Source organism: Gopherus flavomarginatus, chromosome 2, assembly GCF_025201925.1.
Source record: "Gopherus flavomarginatus isolate rGopFla2 chromosome 2, rGopFla2.mat.asm, whole genome shotgun sequence".
In the NCBI taxonomy this organism is placed as follows: domain Eukaryota; kingdom Metazoa; phylum Chordata; order Testudines; family Testudinidae; genus Gopherus; species Gopherus flavomarginatus.
Genome location: NC_066618.1, coordinates 159,445,069 through 159,472,005, shown reverse-complemented (window position 1 = coordinate 159,472,005; position 26,937 = coordinate 159,445,069). Strand labels below are relative to the sequence as shown.

The 26,937-nt window shown below is 43.6% G+C and overlaps 1 protein-coding gene across 5 annotated transcripts in view; it reads left to right on the top strand.

Annotated features, from left to right (window-relative positions):
* Positions 1-15,864, top strand: part of DPYSL2 (dihydropyrimidinase like 2) — a 100,408-nt gene extending 84,544 nt beyond the window's left edge. For 3 of the 5 annotated variants that reach the window (XM_050939981.1, XM_050939980.1, XM_050939983.1), the window contains 6 exons: positions 806-962; positions 1,208-1,349; positions 2,421-2,591; positions 8,077-8,256; positions 10,245-10,422; positions 12,949-15,864. In XM_050939981.1, the coding sequence (XP_050795938.1) occupies positions 806-962; positions 1,208-1,349; positions 2,421-2,591; positions 8,077-8,256; positions 10,245-10,422; positions 12,949-13,040 (920 nt within the window). In that variant the 3' untranslated portion in view covers positions 13,041-15,864. The remainder of the gene's footprint in view (positions 1-805; positions 963-1,207; positions 1,350-2,420; positions 2,592-8,076; positions 8,257-10,244; positions 10,423-12,948) is intronic. The other 2 variants (XM_050939982.1, XM_050939984.1) reach the window with 1 other exon arrangement.
* The last annotated feature ends 11,073 nt before the right edge of the window (positions 15,865-26,937 follow it).

Here is a 26,937-nt window from a genome sequence, read left to right as displayed (position 1 = left end):
TTCCCCATCTGTAAAATGGATAATTATACTGGCAGAGCTCCGGATGAAAAGCTCTATGTGAGAGGTAGGTGGTGGTATCATTATTAAGGTTTCTCAAACTGGGCACGCAAAATAACCAGTGGCTTGTGAAAACTAGGTCATAGATAAGATAATGGCAAGCGGTGGTAGCATGAGTACTTCTGAGGAAACTCTTAACCAGGCAGTCTTGTCTAATGACGCTGATCTAAGCTGGTCCCTCAAGCATAAGATGCTGTGGAAATGGGAATTGTATGGTTATTGTCTCATCAGCAAATCTGCATTTCATACACAGCACTGACCTCGTTTTTTACATCTTTTTTTTCCCACTAGCAGGGTGCGGCCATTTGTCCATACTAATGAAATGTTAACATTTGAATACACTCCAGGATACTGGAGATACTGCAAATAAGAGGTGGGGTTAGTGGGGGGTAACTGGCAGAATTTTGTTTTAGATAAAATTTTTGCCCAAACCATACAGTTTGTGTTGGTTCAGATTTCACCAGCCTTAATTTTTGGGCATTTATAGCACCTGGCCTCATATCATTTGTTGTAACAAATAGATTGGGTTGGGTTCTAACAGCAGGATAGAATGGGGCATTTGCAATGCTGCTTCAGACCATCTAGTCCAGTATCCTGCCTCTGTCAGGGCCACTATCAGCTGCGTCTGAGGAAGATGTAAGAAATCCTGCTGTAGTTATGGGATAATGTCCCTAGGGGCAAGATGCGCGTTGCTCTGCTGGCATTGTGATGCTTACAGCTGTCCTATTGGTGTCTTTCTGCCCCATAGGCACCGTGGTCTATGGTGAGCCCATCACAGCAAGCCTGGGGACCGATGGATCTCATTACTGGAGTAAGAACTGGGTCAAGGCTGCAGCCTTTGTCACCTCCCCACCACTGAGCCCTGACCCAACCACTCCTGATTTTCTCAACTCCCTGCTGGCTTGGTGAGTAGATGAGGCTGCGTGTTCATAGAATATGCTGCCTAAGCACGTTACGCATTCTCTGCTAGTGGATGGTCACCAAAGATAACTTCCTGGTGCTGCCTGCTAACAGAGTTCCAGCTTTAGCTCAAGGGGGGGGAGTGCTGTGCTGTGCTGTGCTGTGATGCAGAAGGTCCTGGGCTCTCTGAAGACATGAGTTGTTAATTTGCTGTGAAGATAAAGTAATTGCCCCCCCATTTGGTTTTCAGCGGAGACCTGCAGGTAACAGGCAGTGCCCATTGCACCTTCAACACTGCCCAGAAAGCTGTTGGAAAGGACAACTTTACCCTGATCCCTGAAGGAACCAATGGGACGGAAGAAAGAATGTCCATCGTCTGGGATAAGGCTGTGGTATGTCACTCAGGGGTCTGATTCCCATCCGTTCTCTAGTTGAGGAGGTCAGTTACATGGTTGGGTTACATTTTGTTGGGCCCCTCCCCCCCTTTTTTTTTTTGCTGCCACTGTTTAACATCTAAAGAGGCCATTAACAAAAAAAAAAGTGAAAGTGATTTTTAAAACAGAATCTAGTGAATGTTGTCTGCCTCTGTCTAGAGGTAGATCGCCCACCTTTGCACCTTCCCACTTCTGGGCTGCAATAGAGGTGTGGAGTGAGTTATAGCAGCCCTTGCTCTGAGCACCCTTAATAGCTGCTTACAGGCTGCTTTGTAGCCTAGAAGTGCCAGTGCAGAGCACGCTGGTGACTTTTCCTCTGGTCCCTTGCGTGTCTCCTCTGGCCCTGCCCCAACAATGCCACTATACCAGGGCTGCGCAGGAGTTGAATGTAGGGCCCTAGGTATCCCTTCTCAGGGGTTGAATCAGAGACTAAAATGTGGCTCAAAATTCTCCAGCCCTCATGGAGGAAATGTAATTCTTTCCACCTGTATTCTCTCTGTGTTGCCTCTAATTCCTCATCTGTAAACTGTCTAATAAACTGATCCCACAGGCATGTTGGGTGCTGCTTGATTAAGATTTGCACTGCTATAGGGATGCAGTGTGGTCTAGTGAATAGTGCACTGGATTCAGACCTGGGAGACATAGGTGCTCTGCCACTGATTCATTGGTTAACCTTGGGCAGGCCACTTGCCCTTTGTGTGCCTTAGTTTTCCCATCTGTCAAATGGGGATAATAGCAGTGACTTTTTTTTTTTTTTTTAAAGTGTTTTGATAGTTACTGCTAACAAGAACAAGGTATTATGGAATTTTTACATCTTTGAAGGAAAAATAGTAACAGAGCTCGGTTGTTACAATTAATTAGTAATGTTGTCTGTACAAAGCCAGCTACCACCTCCATCCAATGGTAACAAATCTCTGTCTAGCACACGGCCCTTAGGAACCTGCTTTCAGCAGGAGGTGCTATTAGCTAGTTGCTGTTAGTGCAGGTTTGTGCTTTGCTAATGCAGTGATTTCTTTGCTCCTTCACCAGGTGACTGGTAAAATGGATGAGAACCAGTTCGTTGCTGTGACCAGCACCAATGCTGCTAAGATCTTCAACCTGTACCCACGGAAGGGCCGCATCGCTGTGGGCTCTGACGCTGACCTTGTCATCTGGGATCCTGACAGTATCAAAACAATCTCTGCCAAGACTCATAACATAGTGAGTACTTTTTGCAGCTGAGCCCTGCCTACCCTCCCTTCTGCACTGAGCTACAGCCGGCCTGCTCTAGTACCGTAGTACGAAGGCTTCCCACAGTTAGGTCAGTGGAAGAATTCTTCCACTGACATAGTCGCATCTACACAAGGGGTTAGGTTGACCTAACTACAGTGCTCTGGGTGTGAAAATTCTCACCTCCCTGGGCAACGTAGCCAGGTTGAGCTAATTTTTTTAAGTGTAGACCAGGCCTCTGTAGCTGAGCACTATGCATAGTGTGAATTCTAGTCTGGCTTTCTCCATAATGTGCCGTACAGCTCCCTCTGATCAAAGGGAATTGAGAGTGTTTGTTTGATGCACATCTGATTCTGATGCACGGTCTCTCCTTGGCATTCCAGGGGAAGATGAAAAATCTGCCATAAAATCCCATCCTTCACACTTACATCCACTGTTACACTTACTCTCCTGTAGCGTCCTACTGAGACCATGCACCCCATGAGCACATTACCATAGCAGCACCCTGAGTGTGAAGGAGCAAATAAGTGTTTACTGGCCCACGAACATAGACTAGGAACACTGGTTTCACACTTAAGACGCTCTGCATTCTGGGGGTCATTTTTCAGCTAATGATGCAATATCTTTTTTTGGGGTGGGGGGGAAGAGGAGGAAGCGTTCAGTTTAAACCTAAGATTAGCACAATTATGAGCTGGTTTTTGAGACTTAAGTTTTGCCAGTGACCCCTAGTCATTATAGTGGGCAGAATCAGACATCTGGATCCAAGCGTACTCTTGAACTTTGGAGAGTTTGAATGACAGATTCAGATTTTGCAGACTGAACTCCTCTCAGTTAAAAACACAGCCTAATTTAACCAGGAGCTTTCCCACTGGCCGCAGGATTTCTGTGCCTTGTGCAATTCAAATGGTTAGACTAGATAAATGAGAGTAGTTCCTTCTGGCCTGAAAGTCTATGGGCCAGATTGTCAGCAGGAATAAATCAGTAGAACTCTGACACTATATTTATTTAGAGCAGCTGAGAGTCCAGCTCCTTAAGTATTCGCTCCAGCCGTTGAATAAGTAGGTCTCATATTCTAAAGGAAACAGTGCGGACCACTATCAGCAGGCAGGGCCCACTGAAGTTCCCCCTGACCCTGCAGTAAGGCAGGAGAGAGAGAACAACCACTGTGTGGGTCTGTTTACAACTGGTGTAGCTGCTGGCTAAAAACTTAGGGAATGTTTCCTTGGAAAAACCTTCTTGTGCTTTTTCCATGAATGGCTTTATTCACTCCACTGCTGAAGCAGCAAAATTTTCCTACACAGAGTGGATCCCCTGGGTACATTAACAGAGGCTTTTAAAAAAGAGTTTGGCTTGCTTTTGTGTTCCTTAACACTATCTAACTTGGTAAGTGGGCTATTAACTTCAGTATGGTGGATGAAAGATCATATATAAAACAAAGCTTACAAGGATGGAGTGGAACAAGAGATGGTTATAAGGGGCTGGACCAAGTCCTGCTTCAGTTGGTAGCAAGAATTTTCATATGCTATCTGATAGCTTTTTTTGGTCTATGTGATACAAGAATTGTGGGTTCCCAAAAGGCATGGGTCCATATTGCAAAACACACAGGGCCTGATTTTCCATGGACTTAGACCAGTATAATCAGGATTAACTCAATCCAGTTAGCCAGTGCCATCAGAGTTAGAGTAGTATACAGCCAGTATAGAGCAGAGGAGAATTAGACCCACACTGGAGAGCGTTTCAAAAGACCCAACTGATTTAGGAGCACCCTTGATTTTCAACAGGATTTATGCACCTTAGTTACTAGGGTGCACTTTTGAATTTCTGGCTTTGTTGGCTGTCAAGCACTCAGTGAGTGACCCTCTTCCCAAAGATCGCCTCTCAATATCCACTTAAAGCATGTTTGTGGGACTGCCCTATCAGCCCTGCAGCTGGAGGACCTCAGGCCCACCTTCTTTAGAGGTAATTAGATGTCTGACTCCCATTGAAATCCCTAAATCCCTTTGATAATCTGCACCTCATTGTCTCAGGGTGCTAATACCTCTCAAAAGCTACCTTTTAAAACCCCAAGAAAGGAGAGACTTCAACGGAAGACAAACAGCACAAACCACTAACTTGTAGGCAACAAATATCTAATTTTCATGCAGGTATCTACCCATCCAGACAGAGATCCTGTCCCTGTCCAGATAGGTACAAGCAGTACTTAAAATAGACATTAATTTCTAAATAGCATGTTTATAGCCCCAAAAGTCTCCCAGGAGGTATTAATATTTTCTATATTACAATACCACTCAGAGGCTGCAGTTGGAGGATCAAATACCCCATCGTGGTAGGTGCTGTATAAATGTGAAATAAAGAGATAACCCTTGCCTTAAAGACTTCTACACTTGGTTATAAAAAGATGGATGAGTGGGGGAAAGAGAATGAGGTTGTAGGTGACTGCTGTGTATCATACAGGATTGTAATGCTCTTCTGTTGATCTTGCCTCTCCCAGCTGCATCTTGACATAAGACTAAACTTTCCGTAGCACCTTTTATGATGGAGGCAAAAATGATACAAGTGCAGAATTATTAGCATCCTTTATTTTAAAGGAACAGCATTTTATTAAAAGATAAAACCAAAGCTAGTTTGAAACTCAAGAGAAGCTATTACGGCTGCAGACCCAGAGCTAGTGATCGTGGGGCACCAGTTTAGTTTGTTGTTTTTAAGTGTTAGAGAAACACACATTTTCCAGGATTTCACAGCTGTGCCACTCTCTGGCAAGGAAACATTAAAGCTAGAGAGGGAAACTGTTGTGCTTGGAACTAACCTAATTCCTGTACTTTTATCCTAGCTCTCTTCTGGGCAACCACAACATTTTTCAGACTGGATCCCATTTGCTTTTTGATTTAACCTCTGTTCTAATTGTAGCGCTACAGTCAAACCCACCCATAGTTATAACACACTTAAGGATCAGACTACATCATTAATTCCGCAAAAGTGACTTGGAGCAAGTTGCTATTTCCTCCCCCCTCCCCAATGATCACAAGAATACCTTTTCCCAAATAACATATTAGTAAAGACCTTCATGCCAGTACAGGTAAAGGGTGGAGCATATACCAGTGGCTCTTCTGTTTGTCGTCTCTTCCCCAATCAAATATTTCAAATCCCATTAATTGAGAATGTGCAATCCTATTAGAGTAAAATAAGATTGGCCTAGTCCCTGACTCAACCAAAATGTTGACACACACACCATTTTGTAAACCTCAATTTAGCTTTAATCTAATTAGGATTAGTTGTTTTTTTTTTTTTTTAAACAATCTCTGAGCAGTGTATGTATGCTTCTACTCTATGTATTAGTGCACATGGTTCATTCTTAAGCATTCAATACACCCTATAACCGAACTTAAGCCATTTTATTGTCTAAAGACAAAACAGTACAATAGGAAAGAGTGACATCAATGTGCTCCTTCTGGGGAGCAAATTCTCACAGCCTGTTCATCTTATACAGAAAATGTGCTTCAAAGATACGCATTTCAGCTAAAACAACAGGGCCTCTATGTCAGTTGGAACCAGTAATGGGATGCACTCCCCTCTCATGAGTGCCTCCTTGGCCAAGTGTGCACACTTGCACACACTTTGATTGTCCCTGCTCTGCCCCATGGCTCCCTCCCTGGAGACAAAGTCTTCACCCTCTTGGGGCTTCCTGGCTACAGCTCTCCAGCTGAGCCACTACAGTTCCGTTCCCCCTTTGGGGTGCCTCAATGTCGAGGCCACTTCTCCTCAGTGGCTAATGGACCCAGGCCCACTCACTACTCCAGGTCCCAGCCCAGGGACCCTATAGTTCACAGCCATTTGCTGTGTCTCTTTAACTATGTCACACAGCTTCTCTAATTCCCTGGGCTACATTTTCACCCTTACTTCAGGGCCTTGTCCTAATGGAGTTCCAGCAACCTGCTCAGGTCTCCTTCTTGCTCTTCCTGGCTTCTGGCACTGCTGCCCTGTCCAGGGTTCTGTAGCTCCATCAGCCATCCACACACCATCCACACTCCTACAGTTCCAGCAAGGAACTGAACTCTCTCTGGCCGTGCAGCTCTTCTTATATTAGGCTGCTGGGCCCTGATTGGGGGGACACAGCCACTCTAGGCAGCTTGGAGAACCATCTCCACTGCCCTTTTTTGAGGTGGGGTGCGTCAGAGGGCATCAGAGGGTTGGTGTACCCTGTCACAGGGCTGATTGGCAATAATAGAATACAGATATGATTACTAATAATGCATACAATACTCTGAGCATAAAGCAGGCTGTTATTTGCTTCTCTCACATGATCTTTGTCTTTTATTCACCTGTACTTAGAATAAAAGCTTGTTCAGGTTTGATATATGAGGAGTATTTCAGAGGGACTGATTTACTAAGTATTGTTTGTTAGGATAATCCCTCAGGGCCTTATATACTATTTAATTATATCCAATTAAGTTTAAAAAACCTGTGAAGATACCAGGAATTTCTGTAGATAGTGTAGGAAGGTCTATCCTGGGCTAAATCAGGCAGGATCTGGTTTAAAAAAAAAAAGTGTCTGAATGAAGATTTTAAAATGTAGGACTTAATCTATATCAGGATGGTACCTCCGGGCCCCAGATAAGATCAAGGCTGCATTGTGATAAGCATTGCTCGAAAACACATAGTAAGAGAAAGTGTCTGCCCCAAAGAACTTACAGTCTAAACCAACATGACAACAAAAGGGAGGGAGAGGAGGCAAAAAAAAACTTGAGAATGGGTCAAAATAAAACAAGAACATTTTGTAAAAATGCCAGGATTGCATTTTTTAAATTGAATTTTTACAAGCAACGCTACTTAGCATTCCCATTTTACAGATGGGGAATGGAAGCAAAAAGAGGGATTAAAGTGACTTGTCCAGGTGAGAGGAGTCTGTGGCAGAGCGGAGAATGGACCCCAGTCCTTCAGAGTCCCTGTCAAGGGCTGTAACCATGTGCTCATCCTTCTGTTCCACAATGTGGAGTCAGTAGGAAGGGCTGGTACTCAGCACCTCTGAAAATCAGGCCTAATAGTGAATGACTTCCATAGGCTTTGGATCAAGCTCCTAAATCCCTTTGTCAGCCATGGAGTAGGCCCCTTGAGGATCCAAGCCTAAGAGGTTAAATTATAGTGCATCCAAGTTTGAACTTGTTGGCATTTGTTCATCGTGACAATTTGTGCCCCATTGCGAGTTTTGCCCGTGTAAAGACTGAGTAAGAACTGAATAAAGACCTTAGGATTTAACCTCATAACAGCATTAATTACTATTGCTTTTACGTCACCACATATATTGGGGCGAGTGCATCGACATGGTCATCTCTCTCTCACCTGAACTCTAAAATTTGGGAATCAGCATGGGTTGTTGTTTAAAAAAAAAAAAGGGGGAATTCTAACTAGACGATAGCCTAAGACATGGCATCTTGCATTGAGATGAACGTTTGATCCTGATGTCTTCTTTTTGTCCTAGACTCTGGAGTACAATATCTTTGAAGGCATGGAATGCCGTGGGTCTCCATTGGTGGTTATCAGCCAGGGAAAGATTGTGTTGGAGGATGGGAACCTCCATGTAACTGAGGGCTCTGGACGATACATCCCCAGGAAGCCTTTCCCTGACTTTGTTTACAAGCGCATCAAGGCAAGGAGCAGGGTGAGTATGTCAATGAATGCTAGTTAGCTCATGAAGTGTCTGTTAAGGGGCTGGTGGACAGGTGACATCCCCACCCCACTTCTTCCGTAGAGAAAACAGTGGGTATTGTCCAAATTTACTTTCTTCCCTGGGTTGGCTTTTATTTTCTAAAGTAACTGTGTAACCTAAATAACCTCAGCCTGAGCTAGGCTATCCCTGCCAAATCTATGTCTCTGCTCCTAAATTCCCTCTGTCTTAGAGAGACGGACAGGAGTAATAACAACTAGTAAGAACCATTAGGTCTGGTGGTCAGGGTGAGTCAACAAAATGACTCTGCAAGGTACTAGCATCTTGTCATAATGGGAGGAAAAAATAGTGTTTAAGTTGATTGTCCAGATAAATCTACACTTTTAAAATAAAACTAATTATGCTGTTTACTTTGTTCCCTTTGCATTTAATCGATCTTCAAACAATGAAACTAAGCTAATCAGACTTGTTTCAGGCAGATAGTTTGATTCTCTTGTGATTGAGTTTGCAGCATTATTGGTTTAAATTAAAATTTTTTGAAAGGTTTAAATTTAATAAGTTTACACTTAGGAAGGAAAAATCAAATACATAACTACAAAATGAAGAGTAACTGCTAAACAGTAGTACTGCTGAAGAGGAATGGGTGTTAAGGTGGATCACAAATTGAATGGGTCAATGTGATGGTTGGGGGGGGGGGAAGGCTAAAATTTTGGGGTGTATTAACAAAGTGTTGTATGTAAGACATGGTTGGTAATTGTCCCATTCTACTCAGAAGTAATGCGAGCTCAGTTGGAGTATCATGTCCAGTTCTGGGTGCCACATTTTAGGAAAAATGGACAAATTTGAGAGCAACAACATTGATAAAAGGCAGTGATCAGTTGTTCTCCATGTTCGCTGAAGGTAGGACAAGTAGTAACGGGCTTCATCTGCAGTAAAGGAGGTTTAGGTTGGATATTAGGAAAATCTCAAAGATAGTTAAGCTCTAGTATAGGCTTACAAAGGATGTTGTGGAATCCCCGTCGTTAGAGGTTTTTAAGAACAGGCTGGACAAAACACCTGTCAGGGATGGTCTAGGTTTACTTGGTCCTGCCTCAGTGCAAGGGCTGGACAAGATGACCTCTCAAGGACCCTTCCAGCCCAACAGTCTATTATGAATTGAAACAAGTATAGTGAGAACATTTCTACTTTTGAAAAATAGTGAACTTAGTCTGAGACTAAAATATGAACATTTGTTTTAAAAAGATATAAAGCCAAAACAGAAGTAATTAGAAAGCTTCTCAGCCAGCAGAAGTCAGCATAGTTATATTGAAATCAGCATCGCTATGTAGACTTACAGCAGCTGAGGATCTGTTCCCTAGAGTGTTTTCAAAATGGACCAGTAGCGTAATTGTATGTATAGGTTAATTTGTTAACATCTTTGAGAAGGGAAATATTACTCACTGTACTGACATATCTGCAACACTGCCCTCTCCTGGATAGAATCAGTTGTTTGCTTGGGATTATACTTTGTCAAAGTATTCATTGCAAGCAATACTCCTTATGAAGGGTGAGTGTGTTTTGAAATGTTGATGGGAAATAATTAATTTGCAGTGCTTTGAAGCCAATGGATTTATACTACTGGAGGCTTGTGAGGATTACCATGGAGTCCCATGATTTTGAAATACCTTGGTCACCAGAAATATTGATTTCCCTTCCAGGTCTGGTTGACCTTCTCTCAAATAGTGAAATCACATTCAATGCAAAAGAAGTTATTGCAGCTGGAGGGGCAAAGGCTGGTCTCCCTTTCACTTGTACAGTTGAACAGCCATAGTTCTCAATCAACATTAGCACCATGCAGAGGTGCAGCTTTTACATTCTAGTTCAAAAACTGAACCTTGAATCAAACATCTTTAACTTGGTGACGTCTGGTCCCGGTTCAGGTCTCTTCCTAACGCTGCCTTTAGCTTTACTGTTTGGAGGCTCATTGCTTTTGTTTTCTCCAGCTGGCTGAGCTGCGGGGCGTCCCCCGGGGCCTGTACGATGGGCCTGTCTGCGAAGTATCTGTGACACCGAAGACTGTCACACCAGCATCCTCTGCTAAGACGTCTCCAGCCAAACAGCAGGCCCCACCTGTCAGGAACCTGCACCAGTCTGGATTTAGCTTGTCTGGTACATACTTATGTATGGCTAAATTATTACGTTGAAATCTTGGTTGTTTTCTTGTGGGGCCGTGGGTTCGGTTGCCATAATAAAAGAAGGCAGGGGCTGGGAGGGTTTATTTCACAGAAGAAGAAAAAATCTCGATAGAAGCCCTCCTAGAATTCTGATTTATTTCAGTGCCAAAGCAAAGGAATCGATAATCTCATCCACTTCAAAGAGCAGGGCCCCAATTGGGATACAAGTTAAGTAACGCCATTGTAGAGTTTTGCCAGTTGAGGATCTGGCACTTCGTCTATTTCACTTTTTATCTTGCAGTGTCTATGACTGAGATTTTTCAGCCATGAATAGCTTGGCCAGAATGGGAGACATTTACACAAGCTTCCTTTATGGATCAGGCTTGAGTGGCCCAAAGACAGGGAGCCTGTGATTGACATTCAGGGCCAGATTCTATGGAGCCATGTTGGTGTACACCAGATATGTGGGATCTGGCCCGTATAGCGCAGAGCGAGGTGTTCTGTAGGGCATAGGCAGTTTTGTGTAGCATCACAGGATACTGCAGAGAGACTGTCTGTCCTGAATTGAGAAAAGAGGATTTAATGGTGAAGTATGAAGAGACAGTGACTCAGTGTCTGGGAGACAGATCCAGAGAAGGAGGGTAAGGCTACCTTACTGCTAAATTGAGAGCTGCTCAGGAAGTTCACTTTTTCTGCATGGAAGATTTTTGATTAAAGCCAAAACTTATTCAACTTTTTTGGATTTGTCAACAAAATATATTTTTTTCAGTGAAAATCCAAAATGTTGACAAAAATGAGGGGAAAATAGAGAAAGTTTTGATTTTTGGGGGGGTCCAGCTCAGTGACTAGTCCAGAGAAAGCCAAAATCAGAGGAGTCAAATAAGAGTACCTACCGAGAAGGCCAGAATTGTAAGGTGGACACTGGAGCAACTCGATGAGAGAATAGGATGTGTTTGAACTTGGAGATGTAGTTACGGAAACCAGAGGGCAGTTCTGATGAGACAGCTAGGAAGTTCATGTTGGCTGGTGGAGTAACGTGCAGCTACTTTGGTTCTACTCCCTGAAGCAAAGCAATCACCTGACCAAAAGCAGTTTGGGCTGCCTGCAGTTGAGGAACGCATTTGTTTTATTTAGAGAGATGCATCTGAGAGAGACTTGCAGTGCTTTTAATGAACTTGAAAGCAAGCATTTAAAAAGTTATTTCAATACTTTGACATGGTCCTAATGAAACTCACTTGTGGCTTGAGGTTCTCAGCATAGGAAAGTGTTACACTTCTCTCATTTTGTGCTGAAGCAATAGGTTGAGGATCAGAATGGCAATTTAATGAGATTCCTCCTTCCACAACAAATATGACAAGGTCTTCTACTAAGTTAACTTAGCTGAGAGGAATGGGTGGCCCAAGTGTTTGGTAAAGGGCTAGTAAGCCAGCAGCATGCCTCAGCAGAAGCTAAAACAGGGGAAGCCAGGAGAGGGATTTTCCTCCCAAAATGATGATTCTAATCAGCAATTAAACCAATTTAGCATCTGGGGTGTGAGGGGGAGAAAGACTAACAAATTTCTTCACTCACCAGCCTACCACTTGAAAACTTTCTCAGTGCCCTCTGCTTCTGCACAGTCTAACGTAGCCCTTTGTGATCACAAAGAACCATCATAACAGTGTGAATTGATGTGGTGCCCCTTCCCTGAATCTGCAGGCAGCTCCAGGGCCGCTGCTGCTGCTCAGAGCTTCCACTGAAACAGTAGCATAGTCTTGTCTGTTTTTAGTGATGCTGTCCTGCAACCCAGGGGTCAGTCCTATGTCCAGCCCCATTCTATGGGCACAGAGCCTTAACTTCCTGCTAAGCAGTCTACCCCGCTTTACGTCCCAAGCAGCCAATTTAGAGCCCTTCCATTGAGCACCTGATGCAGCGAGAACAACTGAACTGAGGTTTAAGCTCTTGTTCACTGTGGGCCAGATAGTGCTCCCTCCTTGTGGCACGGGGATAGAGAACCTCTCTTCTAGGCTGGCAGTTCAACCTTCTGCTCGCTCCCCCACAAAGCCATTAGCATGGATAACTGGTGGCCACCAGCCTACCTAGAGGTCTCAATCTAATCCACGTCTCAGGACCCACCATCCTAATTAATGAGGCAGCCTCAGCAGAGAAGACTAGGACTCACTCCACTAAAGAATGTGCTACACTTTCCAGTTCCACTGCTGGTCTCTGTGGATTTGGATTAGAGCAATTCAGCAAGGCATAATGATACCCCACCTTGCAGAACAGCTGCCTGTTTTGTGATTCCTCAAGGCAGGAAATCGATTGATTTCCATGGGACTTAGCTGCCTAAATGCCTTTTTGAGGAACTGAGACATAGGGCCTAATTCAACCTGGCCTAAGAGGCTGTTATCAATTCCAGTGGAGCTGCATCCTTTTAGACCCATGGGCTGAATTCAGCCCATAGATGGCAGGCAATGTCATAGGTCTAAGTTACTGCTTTGAAAGATACTCTGCTCCAGCACTGCACTGACATGGCCTCTTCTCCCTCTCCTTCCAGGTGCACAGATCGACGACAATATCCCCCGCCGCACTACTCAGCGCATAGTGGCGCCGCCCGGTGGACGTGCCAACATCACCAGCTTGGGTTAAGGAACTAACCTCTCTGAGGCCGCCTAGCGGACCAGGGGAGGGGGCAGGGTACCTGGAGACCCTTTTTGATTCTTTTAGAGCCTGTGACGGTTACTGCGGGCAACCAGTGTGCTATGGCGCCACTTTCAGTCCCCTCAATCCATCTTCCTCATCGTCACCAATCCCACTCAATTCCCCCTCTCCCCGATCCCACCACAGTTAAAGAAACAAATCCTGTTTGATATGCTGGACATGCAAAAATTCAGTTTTAAAGAGAGTGTTTGAGATGTGGCCTCTGTTCCCATTAATCATCTCTCTTTTGACAAAGGAAGGATAAAGTGAATTTCCCGGGAGCTGCCTTTTAAAAAAAAATTAAAATTGCTTTCGAGATGTCCAACACAGCAGTAATTCAGTGGGGGTTTAAACTGGATATTCCTTAGGGTCCTGACCTGCAACAGGACAACTAAATGGAGGGCAGAGGAACAGAAGTCTAAACTTGTATCAGCATTCTCCCCCATCACAACCATTCTGTGATCTCACCGGGTATCTTATTACAAATAAGAACCCTGTGCTAGAAATTGACAAGATGCATCTTACCCAGTTGGGTTGAGGTTGTGTGGTGTTTTTCCTTCTGGATTTTTCTGCAAATTAGATCCTTGAGGAAATTTAAAAAATTGAGTACTTTTAAAAATGTTTTGTACCATTGTGTTTGCAGAGTCTCGTCTCAGAGTGGACATCCCTCCCCCATTCTCTCTTCCCTTCCCCAACCTCATTCATGTCCTAGCTTTGACCATCACCAGCACCATCACCACAGTCATTTGGTTGTAGGAGTTCATAGCATCATTTCAGCAAGCACTTGATACTTGTGTTAGTTCATGGACACTTCTGGGCCCCAAAGCAAAGCTATGATCTCCCTCAAAAAGTCTCAGGTCCTCAGCAGGTGTCAATCAGCCTAGCGCCATTGAAGTTCACGCTTAATTGACACTAGCTGAGGATCTAGAACAAAGTCCCATGAAAACCTTTCCTCAACAAGCTTTTCATTTGGGGAAGTGAAGCTTGCTAAGCGGAGGTTTTAGTCAATAAACTAGGTTCATTTGGCAGTATGTTAAATTCAGTAGCCATCCCCCCTTTGATGACCAGAAAAAAAGTAGAACTCACAAGAGCAGTCATTTAAGATAGATAGAAACTTGGTTAGTATCGTGCAAAGACCCTCGTGAGAGCATACAAGACAGGGCTTACCAATGACAATTCCAGTTATAGGGCCAGAACTACAGCTAGTGTGAATGGCAACTTTGTGGTAGCTATGCTGATTTACATCAGCTGAGGATTTTGCCAGTGATTTGGGACATCTTTATACAATAGATCATTGCACAAGGGCAAATTTCATCCTGCCAGAAACACCCAGGAAAAGGCCTATATTTAACCCACCCTAACTTAGGGTCAATGGTAGTTCTCACTCCGTATATACTAGCTAAATCCCATGTAGAGAGTGCCTGTGAGCTAAGGCCCAGATCCTCAAAGGTATTTAGGTGCCTAACTCCCATGGAAATCAGCGAGCATTAGATACCTTTGAGAAATTGGGTGCTGATCCTTTAGCTCAAGCGATGGATGATCCTGGTTTCAGATCCAGATAGCAGTTGGTTCACATGCATCATTTCAGTCCTACTCAAGCTGTATTTTGAGGGCTTGGGGCCTTGGGCTGGTTCTTTGCACAGAGGGTAATCTTTCACCCATTGTCACAATGTTTATCTCCACTGCCTTTTTGTCCCCTGCAGCATTGGTGGAGCCATGGTGGTCCCAGGATCTGTGGGAGACAAAGTGGATGAGGTAACATCTTGGTCCAATAAAAGATATTACCTCAGCTACCTTGTCTTTTTGTCCCCTGGTATTCAGTGGTGTCACCTGCTTCTTCTGTTTGTATTTGGTCATGTGTATTCACTTTATTTTTCCATGTTTTAACTCTTAAAGTGGTGTTTACAGGTTCTTAAGGAAAATAGATATATGCAGGCTTTTAAAAACTAAAAACCAAATCCACTTTTGTAAAGTATCAAAGCTGGGATTTTCCAGTGATCTTAAAGCAGTTTAGGTACCTAAGTCCCATTGGATCTCAACACCTAACTCCTTCAGGCTTCTTCAAAAATATCAGCCTGAAAAAAAAAAAAAAAAGGAGAGTGTGTTTATTTGTCCAGCCATGTTTGATTTTGGTTTAACTCTTGGGTCTTTTGTTTTTCGTAAAAGAGATTGCACTTTTTTGTTAAAGTAATCAGTAAAACCTAATATATATTACAGCTATTTTTTCCACCTGTGCTTTGAAATAAATTGGAACAAGTTGGGGAGAAAAAAGAAACAGTCGTTTCAATTCTACGAAACATTCTCAGCTCTTCAGTATTCACTTGAGTCTTCCTTGTCGTTTTTCCTTCACAGGCTGACTTTTCAGATAGTTTTGTTCATTCATTACAAAGGAAAAAATAGAAAGATTTTTGCAGGCTATGTAAGCATGTTTTTCTGTGGGAGCTCATTTGCTTTGTGTCTGTTTAATGAATGTCATATGTAAATGCTTAAAGAAAAAATGAGACTGAATTAACCGCAGTGACTTGAAGCTCTAAAAATAATAAACAGTGTAGGATTTAATACTAGCTGGATTTTAACCCTTGGATTTGTGATTGTGAACTATGAGAGGAGGAGCTGTAAGTGCTAAAGATGATCATGTGTGTAGACAAAAAGTACTGATATTTGACCATTGTCTCAACGGCAAACCCCACCCCAAAGTCTTGTGTTTTATTCCTTACAAACTGTGTTATATTACCATGGGAACGCCTAATAAAGACAAAATGTTGTGGTTCCACTAGGTGTATCTGTGTCTTGAGGTGATCAGTGTTGTGAGAGTGTACGTGGGGTTGGGAGTAAGCGTGGGGTGGGGAGGGACAGCTCTCAACTAGTATAGATCGGCATGGCTCTGTTTGACATCGACTGGTTTACAGCACCTGAGGATCTGCCCCATGCTACTCATGCCTTGAACTTGCTTGTCACAGCTGAAGGGAGCCTGACAGATGGAGTCCTAGCCAACAAGAATTGCCAAAACAAGCTCATCCTGCTGGCACTCATTTTGGTCATCTCAGTGGCGAAGCCAAGGATTGATTGATCCATGGAGACTCAATCTACCACTCTCTCCTAAGAGGCATGTGAATAAAGGACAGTTTGCACCACTGTTCCTTGCACCATTCTGCTATAACGCCTCTGTATAACTAGTGGCCTTGTCTCCACAGTGCTTGAGCCAGCCTCTTTCACAAGCAAATTCACACCATATTCAAGAAACTTTTCATACCAGGTGTCTGATAAACACCGCATCTGGCAAAGCAGAGAAGTGTGAGTTTCCACTATAGTTTGTCTGAAAACAGCACCTTCAGTTTACATAGTTAAGCAGTGACCAATGATCTAAAGCAATCAAAGGGGAACCAAAGTGATTAAAGCTGTTGGCACAGCTCTCAAGCCTCCAATGTGTGCCCACTTAGACTATAGGCGAGATACAGACACAGAGAGAAGCACCCACACAAAGAACTGAGTTAGAATTGGTTGGGAAAATGCCGATGAACCATTTTTAATGGCATTTGCTGATTTGTCAAAGTTGAACTGTTTTGCAGAGATGCTACAATTTCAAAGTTGCAGTAGAACTCAGGCAGGTTTCCAACAGAACCCTGCATGCCAGGCAAGTTGTGAAATCCCTCTGGTTCTGTGCCAGTTCCTCAGCAGCCTGGGATTTCAGGCTTCCAGCTCCCTGGCAGTGGATGGGGAACTAGAAGCCCGGGAAGCTTCCAAGGTATGGAGCTCCAGACCAGCCAGCCAGGCAGACTGCCCTGAGTCACAGCCCCCAGCGCTTTCCTTTTTGCAGAGAATTTCAAAGTTTCTAGTTTTCGTTCCAAATGGGAATGAAATCCCATTTCGAAATCCTCCATGAAACAGGAATGACCTTTCTCCATGCAGCTCTGGAAAGCATGATGTGTCTGTTCATCTTTAGGTTGCCTATGTTCTTTCCACCTCTTTCAGAATACACCATGGTCTCTAACTTCCACATGGGCAAGAAGGGACCCTGGTTTAATGTCTCAGCTAAAAGGTAGCATCCCTAACAGTGCAGCCGCCCTTTATTACAGCAGTAATATAGCATTGGGGTAATAGCAGTGGTAGCATAGGAATTGAGCACAAGCATGAAATGCTGTCCTTGTTGTCAATGGCAAAACTTCCACTGATTGTCAGTAGGGCCAGACTTTGCCCCAATCTTGCTATGAGTCTCAGTCCCATGGTCTCAAGCACAGAGGGAGTGCTACAAGCAAAGCAAGGCTAGACAATATTCTGTTGGGAATTGAAGAAGGCAGGGGAGCAGGAAAAGCCCTCTAGCAAAGACCTTTACCTCAACTAATTTGCTTATGTTCTCCTGTCTCAGTGAAATGCAACAATTTGGTCATTACCTCCTTAGACTAGATAGTAGTACCCATGGAAACACCCTTCAATTTTTTCTAGGATTAATTTATATGAAGCTGGGTTTAGATAGGCTCAACTTTTGAAGTGTTTCTACAATAACATGAAGCTGAAATATGAAGCCAGCCCATAGATTAATATTTAGTTAAAACACATAGATGGAGCTTCCACCTAATGAGTGGTCATTTTGGGATTCTCACCTGCAGTCTTCTAAACCACAGAAAAGGCTGGCCCCAGAGAATCCATCCCAGGATTTTCAATGAGCCCAACGTAGGATGGGATAGGATTTGGAGAGTTTACTAAGATTTGACATGCTCAATAAATTCTATTAATAACTGAGGGACAGAAGCTTTAAGGGGAGAAGGGACCATTTAGATCTAGTCTGACCTGTATAATACAGGTGTGATTAACGGGTGCTGGAACAATTTGTATAGTGGGGGTGCTGAGAGCCATTGAATCTAACTGTAAACCCCGTATATGATGGAAACCACTTCAAGCCAAGGGGTGCAGCAGCACGCTTGGCACCCATTGTGACTGAAGCACATCTTCTAGAGACATCTGGACTGGGCTTAATGTCAGAAAGAAGAATCTGCCACTTCTAGTAGATGAATAATCATCCTCACTTAAAAATATTGTGCCTTATTTCTAATATGAATGTCTGGTTTCAACTTCCAGCCGCTGGTTCTTGTTATGCCTCTCTCTGCTAGGTGAAAGAGCTCTTTTTAACCTGTGCAGGTATTTCTGCACTAATCAAGTCACTGCTCAATCTTCTTTTTGAGAGGCTTTTTTTTTTTGAGCTCTCAATCTGTTTAGCTTAACATTGAGAGACTTACTGTCTCCGTGTGTTGACGTAAAGAAACTATAGTCATGTGGGACAGTTGATTTGATGAAAACATCATGAGCTAGATCAGTTGTACTGAAACAACATGACTGCCAGCCTTTATTTGGGTTCATCTCACCAGCATTTACTGAAAAATTCAATTGCTAGCTCTAGAAAGTTGCTATTTGATCAAAAAGGGGGCCAGAATTCTGAAAGAGGAAGAGAAAGGCCATGGGAGATCAATGCAGTGCTTAAAAACCCACTAGAACAATAGTAATACTACAAGCACTGCTGTGTGCTATAGCTCTCTGATCACATGGATTAATCAAGTCAACTGTCCGTGAATCTAAGGCAGGGAAATGGTTGAGTATAGTAGAGGAAACCAATGGATCAATTAGAGTGATCCATTGGGTCAGTTCCAGAGTGTATACTTCAGCAATACTTTTACTGGAGTCAATGGAGCCGTGCTGATGTCCAGCTGCTGAAGTTCTAGCCCAGGGGTGGGCAAACTACGGCCCAGGAGATGCATCCGGCCCTTCAGACATTTTAATCTGGAGTGGGGTCAAGGGCTTGCCCTGTTCCACACATGCCATGGCTCCACGAGGCTCCCAGAAGCAGTGGCATGTTCCCCCTCTGGCTCCTACGGTAGGGCAGCCAGGGGAGGAAGGGGGCTCCGCATGCTGCCCTGCACCAAGCGCCACCCCTGCAGCTCCCATTGGCCGGGAACCGTGAGTATTCATGGCCCAGATGCAGCCCTTGGGCCAAAAAGTTTGCCCACCCCGTACTAGCCCATAGCGTACTATCTATGTGTGTGTATCCTAGCCGTCTGGTTCTCTGAAGACTTCCCATTGGTTGGGTCAGAGTCACACATATAGGGCCAACACACATCCAGCTGGGGCTCATTTCAGCTACAGCACTGCTAACAAATAGAAGGAAGAGGAAAGATATGGCTGGCAAGAGACATGCTAGTCTCAGCAACTTGGAAGATTGGATGGCCAAGCTTGCAGGCTGTTGAGAGCCTTGTTTGCAGCCTGGGAAGGCTGAGCATTGTTTTAGTTCCTTGACTTGCCTCCCAGGGAAGAGAAATCTGTGCTTGTTTGGTGAATGTCACTTACTGTGGATGAGGGAAGCCTACCCTGACATTTACCTATCATGCCCAGGTGAAGCACCCACCACAGGCTCCCTAACCAGTCCTGCCAGACTACTCACATTTCTAACGAGACTGTAAATCCCCAGCTACCGTACATAGAATAGATGTAGATATATCAGCCTTCTATGTCACTCATGGCTCAACAACACCCTCCCTCACTCAGCAAAAGACTGCTGGGCCCAGACTGTCCTCTAGTTAGGCACCTAAATACCTTTAAGGATCTGGGTTCTGGCCTCGTCTCCTGCCCATACAGTGCAGGATTGACACTTATTACTTTCATTCATTCTTTCTATCTAACCTCTCTTTTCCAATCTAGCCAGGTACCTCAATGAACTATGGTGCTGGTTCAGCAGAGCATTTAAGCACGTGCCTGAATTCTATCGACTTTCATGACACTTCAGCATTGCACTTTCGGCCTTCTGCCGAATCAGTGCCTAGCTGAGCAACATTACAAATCAGATCTCTCTCACCAACGTTGCAGTGGGTATGTGTATATACAACACAGGATTACTTTTGGTGCCATGACAACAGCCTAGTGCTAGTTAGTGGACCTTAACTATAAATTTCCTGATTTTGTCCAACTTTAATTGCCAGACTCTCACTTTATTGTTTAATGTAGCTATTCCGATTTAATCTTTTTAAGCTGATTTCTATTCCAAGCTCAAGAATTTTGTAGGCACAACTAATACCATTAGATGGCAGCAAGACCTGTAAAATAGAAATTACCTACGCTAGTGGGGCATATGTAACAGTAGAATTCCTTTGATTTAGTACATAATAAATGCAGAAACATGCACGTGGCTTCTTACGGTGACATAGATTACATATGAATACATTAATAAATGCACTGTATTCTATCATTGTAGCTCAGCGTTGAAAGATTAACATCCTTGTGTTTTATTAGAATTTCAACCCCAACCATGTGCTCCTATAATAAAATAAAGACTGTGCTATAAGCATTATCTATCAGACTAGTTACAGAAGAGATTTGTGTTTACAAAAGGTTTCATTTACATCATGGAGAGGCTGATGAAATTCTAGACTAAAAAAGTGAAATGGATCTGGAGAGACTGCATTTTCCTAGGATATTTAATTCTCTGGAACATTTCACAGTTTTCTTAATATGATGTGTGTGACCAGAGGGGAATTTTGCAAATAATCCCTAAAACAAATGAAAAACCATTCCCAATCAGGGTATGTTCACTTTTGAGTCATGCTTTAACACGTGTTACACAGGATTGTAAGGGCAGGTCTACGCTAGAGATTTTTGCTGGAATGACAATGTCTGTTAGGGGTGCGATTTTTGGGGGGGGGGGGCAGAGGGAGGACAGCATTTCTATGCTGTGAAAGCCCTATGGCTTATTTCACATAGGGAACTGGTATTAGATATACCAGCCAAAGACATGCTTGCCAGTATAAGTGCATCTGTCCTAGAAGAGTGGGCTGCTAACACTGTTCTGGCAAAACTTAGTGTGGACTAGGCTTAATTTTAGTGTGGGCAGGATACGGGAGTTTGATTTTAGTCATGTTTAACTCTGGGAGCAGGCAGTTAAACACAGCTAGGAACAAACTTATGTCACAATTGTTTTAGTTAAGTATTATATGTGCTAAAACATGAGTAAAAATCCAAAAGACATGGCCTCAAATTGTCTTCAGTTTAGTTAAAACAGGGTGAGGTAATGCTGCCTTCACAATCTTAGACAAAGTTAAATTTAGAGCCTTTTGAATTTTTTCATTTGAAACATTTGACAATAAATGGCCTTTTTTCCTAGAAACAAAATTGTTTAATTTTTCTTCAACAAAAGACTCGCTAAAACTGGAGGAGGGGGGCTGTTAAAACAAGAAACAGCAACTTGGGGTTCAGTTTTCCCTTTCCAAAAACTGAAAAGTCAAACCTTGACAAATCCAGAATTTTACTTTAACAATTTTTTTCTGAAAATTTGAGAAAGCTAAAAAGTGTTATTTTTAAAGCCAGAAATCCATACCATTTTCAGCCAGCTTTCATTAAACTAGTGTCCTGTGCATAGGTGCTGGAACTAGGGGTGCTACTGCATCCCCTGGCTTGAAGTGGTTTCCATTATATACAAGACATTCAATAGTTCAGCACCCCCCCTAAAAAAAAATATTTAGCACCCCTGGTCCTGTCTCTCTTCCCGCTAACCCTGAAAAGTGCTGTGGGATCAGCAGTGACCACAAGCAGCCACAATCTCATCTAAAAGATCAAGATGATGCCCATGAATAGTTAAAGCTGATACAGATTCATTTTAAGTCAGAAAAGACCATTAGATAATCTAATTTGACCTACAGTAGAACACAGGCCAGAGAAGTCCATCTATGCATTCTTCTATTGAGCTCCTTAACTTGTGGTTGAACTAGATAGGCTCTTCCAAGCTGTAGTAAGTGTACCACCCTTTGGATGTGAGCTTGATATTTCATCCATTCCCTTAATTATTTAAGATGCTGTGTGGTGCACCTGTCCCACACTGGCCTGTTAGGGCCTAGGGCAGCTGTGCAAAAAGCAGCCAATAGGAAAGGGGCTGTGAGGAGCAGCCAATCAGGGCTGGGCAGGCCCATATAAAGGTAGCTGCAGGCAGAGCAAGTTCAGTAGCCTACAAACTCAATGAGGGGAGGTCAAGCTCCTGGCCAAGCAGAAGGGAACTAGCACCCTGGACAAAGCAGTGCTGCTAGCAGTGACCGGGGAGGAACTAAAGATGCCCCCTGGTTGGCTACAGGGATTCGTAGGCCAAGGCCCTCCGACAAGGATGAAGAGGGTTCTGGGAGCCAAGGGGAAGAGGCCCAGGGAAATAATCTAAGGAGTTGGAAGGGATGCAGCAAATGGTGGCCATCTACCAGGACCTGGAGTAGCAAGTGGGTGCCCGCCCACTCCCCCCACCTCACCACTGAATAAGTGGCTGGACAATTGGCTGCAGTCACCACAGCCACGTGGCTGGACAACGGACTGCAGTTCCCCCAGAAGGGGGGAGAAGAGAGCTGTGTCATGAAAAGGACTCTGGTTCTGGGAGTGATGTGGGCCCTAAAGCAGAAGCAACGGTGGCGAGACACCAACAGAAGGGCACAGTGGTTAGCAGAGCTAATCCCCGGGATAGCCAGCAAGTGGCACTGTAGTGGTGAATGAACCTCATCACATATGGTAGGTGAATAAGTTTGGAAGCCACTGAACTACTCCTCCAGTCTAATCTGATGACACAGAGTCCACCACAAACCACTAGAACAAGGGCCCAAAGGAAGTCACCCTCACTTAAAAATTAAGTTGTTTCTAATTTGAATTTGCCTGGCTTTAGTTTCTAGCCATTAGTTTGTGTTATGCCTTCCTTCGCTGTATTAAGGAGCCTGATATTTTATCAGGCATTAAGTTTAGCATTGTTTGAGTCAGGTAGGCTCAACTTCTGAGCTAGGAGAGGAGAATTCTGGGTTTATTCCACTCTGTACCAGCTGTGGAGAGAGATGAATGCCACACTGTGTGATGACAGAAATAGATCTGCAAACAAAATTGCTTTGAATATTTATGAATTTCATCACATGATGCACTTTGATGAAGGCTGGAACTCCTGCTTGCCAACCCCATACTGTTCATTTCTTTGAATTATAGTGATGCTAGCCTGGAGTAATGAGACACTGGTTTAATATATGAGGGTCTCTTTGGCAGCCCTGGGTAGGTTAGGAGATTGGTGGGAAGGACAGAGCAAGTGTCCTAGGGGATCGGTATCTGATCTGATCTATCAAAAGGGAGCTGCCAGTGAGTTCTTGGATTGTTGGGTGGAGCAGATTAAAAATCAAAGCTCAGAAAGGAAAGGATTTCTCTCTGCCTAGTCTCCACAGCTCAGAAGGAAAGAGGGAGGTGTTGGATGCTATCGATGGTCTCTCTTTGCACCCAGACAGAAGCAGGCATTTGGCAGGTCTGGCAGATCTCAGCATTGCTATGAGGGCTGAGAGATTCTCAGTGGTTTTGAGGCCTGAGGGTCATGGAAATATTTACTTTGGTTTTGATCCAAATGCATTCACACCAGCCCTGCTGGGAGTCTGGTTCAAGTGAATCTCAAAATTATGTTATTCTCTTCAATAAATCACTACTAAGCAAGTCTAGGGAATCCCTGCAAACAAATGCCTTTAGTAAGGTCTGATCCTGAATTAGTGAACTCACTGGGAATTTTGCCATGGACACTATGGATCAACCTTGATTGGCCTGCAGTAATTAATCTGTAATTAGGGTGTGGTGCATGTATGTGCATAGAAAGGAGTTTATTTTTGCGCATTGTTGAATTATGTAGCACATTTTAGACATATTTATGCAGAGGGGCCCTGATCCTGATTGAGGCCCTTGGTGGTTACTGCAATATACATTTTTTTAAAAATGTTCAATGAGAGCTTTAAATTGCTCACTTTTCCTGATCCTTATAAGATGGGAAGATTGTTTAAGGTATAGTTTCAACAAAACCATTGTGATGATTGGTATCATGTGGAATTTGACAGCCACTGAAGTCAATGGGAATTTACATGTAATTGTTTGCATAGCATTGTTAATATGTCAAATGATAGAAGTGCAAGGATAGATTCGATCAAATTGAATTTGTATGGTTAATTAGACACCATTGCCAGATGATGGTATGTACTGCTTTCCAAAGGGACTATGTCAATTGCTTTTCTTCCTGCCAGGAGATGAAGCCACCCAAAGTACAGCTATGAAGATAGCACAAATGTAGAATTTATGCCAATCTTCAGCAAAATCAAACACAAGCTTTATTTGACCTCACTTAGATTATACTGTGTGTTCTTAGGCAACCTGACCCTCTATAATACACTACATGCTAATATTTTATAATCCTGTTTTTATTGTGGCAGTGCCTAGTGCCAGTCATGATGGGAACCTACTCTGCTAGGTGCTTTACAAACCAGTTAAAAAGCTCATTGGGGCAGGGACTTATGGTACCTTAAAACCTGCCCTTTCCAAGCAAGACTGAACTATGAAGTTTCCTCACAAGAGGGCACCATAAATACATTGTTTAACCTAGATGCGTCCCTATCTTCCTTCCCATACTCCCACTGACTTCAGTAAAAGCTACTTACAAGAGCAAGTAAGTGGGATTGTGCATGTATATATGCACATAGAGATGGACATCTGAACCACTTCCCAAAGCAAGTTGTTGAAGAGAGGGCTTTTCAGCACTGAATCCCTCTGCCTCTACTTTTTTCCTGAATCAGATCCTTATATTTCTGGTTCTGGTTTAAATGCAGCTGAAATATCATGTGATTCTTATTGAAAAATCCTGTTGAATTTAATAGACAGTTGACCTCAAACTGATTTACAGAATTCTACAGCAGGGCTATAGTTAGTCTATTGGTCAGAGTGATTCTTAAAGAACCCTGTCAGTTTCATCCCTATTAATTCACAGTGGACTTTTCTATAGTGGGGGCATCTATTCTTACAAGAGTTTGGCAACAAGGCATTCAATAGCATGGGCCCAGAGTTTAAAAAAAAATCAGCTAAAGCTCTGCTCCTCTGAAACTTATTTCTACCATATGATAGAATATCAGGGTTGGAAGGGACCTCAGGAGGTCATCTAGTCTAACCTGCTGCTCAAAGCAGGACAAATCCCCAGACAGATTTTTGCCCCAGATCCTAAATGGCCCACTCAAGGCTTGAACTCACAACCCTGGGTTTAGCAGGCTACTGTGCAAACCACTGAACTATCCCTCCCTGCTCAGGAGCCTGCTACTACACAAGCACTCAGTGCACTGCTGCTATGGCTTCACTGCAATAGCTAGCTTTGATCTCTCAACTATTGTGTGCCCTGGGAGACAGAATCATCTTGGGGGCCGTCCCTGACTGTGGATCTAACTCTCATGAAGGACCACCACAAGCCTCACCCATCTCCCACTCCAAGTGCAGGTACATGACTTTTCCTGGCCTTCTCTAACAAGTGTAGAGCAGCGATGGTGAGAAGTGCAGTACAAGAACTTATACAGAATAGACTCAATTATATGAAGGCCAATGCTGGATTTTATTTTCAATTCCACAGCAAAGCAGAGGCCTGATAATAGCTTATAGGTAGGTAAGATATGGGTATAGACTAAGGCAGCAAGGCAATGGCCTTTAGGGCTCAAGCCTGTAAAGACAACAGCATAGCCAAATTAAGGTCCAAGGCCTAAAAACTAACCGGTAAGTAAGTGACTCTAGATCACAAGAAAGTGATGTCCTAAGCAAGCATTGCTAAATGGCTGACAGGTAACCACAAGAGGCCTTAGTCCATACCCATATCTTACCTACCTATAGTCTATACCAGCTTCAGCTATTTTAAGTTAGGAACATCAGCAGAGGTTTGACCACATGAATACTATGGTAACCAATGAACATACACGCTAATAAGCATGAGAGAAAAGGCCTAGTAACCTATGAGAAGAGAGCACTCTGCCATTAGTAGGGTGAGGAAATATAGAGAAGCAGAAAGGGCTGAAACGCCTACTGAATATGCATTAGGGAGTCAGCACACTATAAAAGCTGTATCCCATCCTGTGCGCCTTGGGAGACACCTGGATGACTACTGTGGGTGGTGATAAAGGTGAGGGTGAGGACTAATACTTTGGGCCATTCCACCAAAGAAAGTGCAAGTACAGAACTGCTGATGCACCTTGACCATTCTGTATTATCTCTACCTACTTTGCTGGGTTGGAGGGTTGGTCATGTGACTAACTGTACTAATAGATATTAAAAGGATAGAACGCCTTTCTTAAGTGTGACACCCTCTCATATGAATCGTGGGGTCCATGTAATAACTAACTTCTGGGTCTGGTAATGAGGTAGAACATTGCCAGACTACAAAATGCTAATTGGCTTTTTCCTAAGAGATCATTATAATTGAAACACGATCAGCAGAACGGGCAACACTGAGCAATAGAGGTGCATAGCAATTGGTCTGAATGGTTGCATGGCTTTGCTTCGTAAGGATTACATTATAATAAATATCCCCCCCCCCTCAGAGTATCTCATAAGCTTTTTGACTGTGAAAGTCTTCTAGGGGGATAGTTGAAAGCCAGGTGAGCCCATAGATTACCTGCAGGTTCAGAGAGAAAAGTAGAAAACATTCCATGATGCAAAGCTGTACATAGTAGAAACATCCCTTCCTAACCCCTTCAGACAAGCAGCGCAAGCCTATAAGCGCGAGCACTGATTTTCCCCCCGTGATGGGGATACACTCACAATTAGGTGCCTCTGTCAAAACCTAGTCCCAGATTTGGACCTTAGTGTCCAAAATATGGGGGTTAGCATGAAAACCTCCAAGCTTAGTTACCAGCTTGGACCTGGTAAAGCTGCCACCACCCAAAAAATTAGAGTGTTTTGGGGCACTCTGGTCCCTCCAAACCTTCCCTGGGGACCCCAAGACCCAAATTCCTTGAGTCTCACAACAAAGGGGAATAAACCATTTCCCTTCCCTTCTCCCTTCCAGGTATTCCCTCCC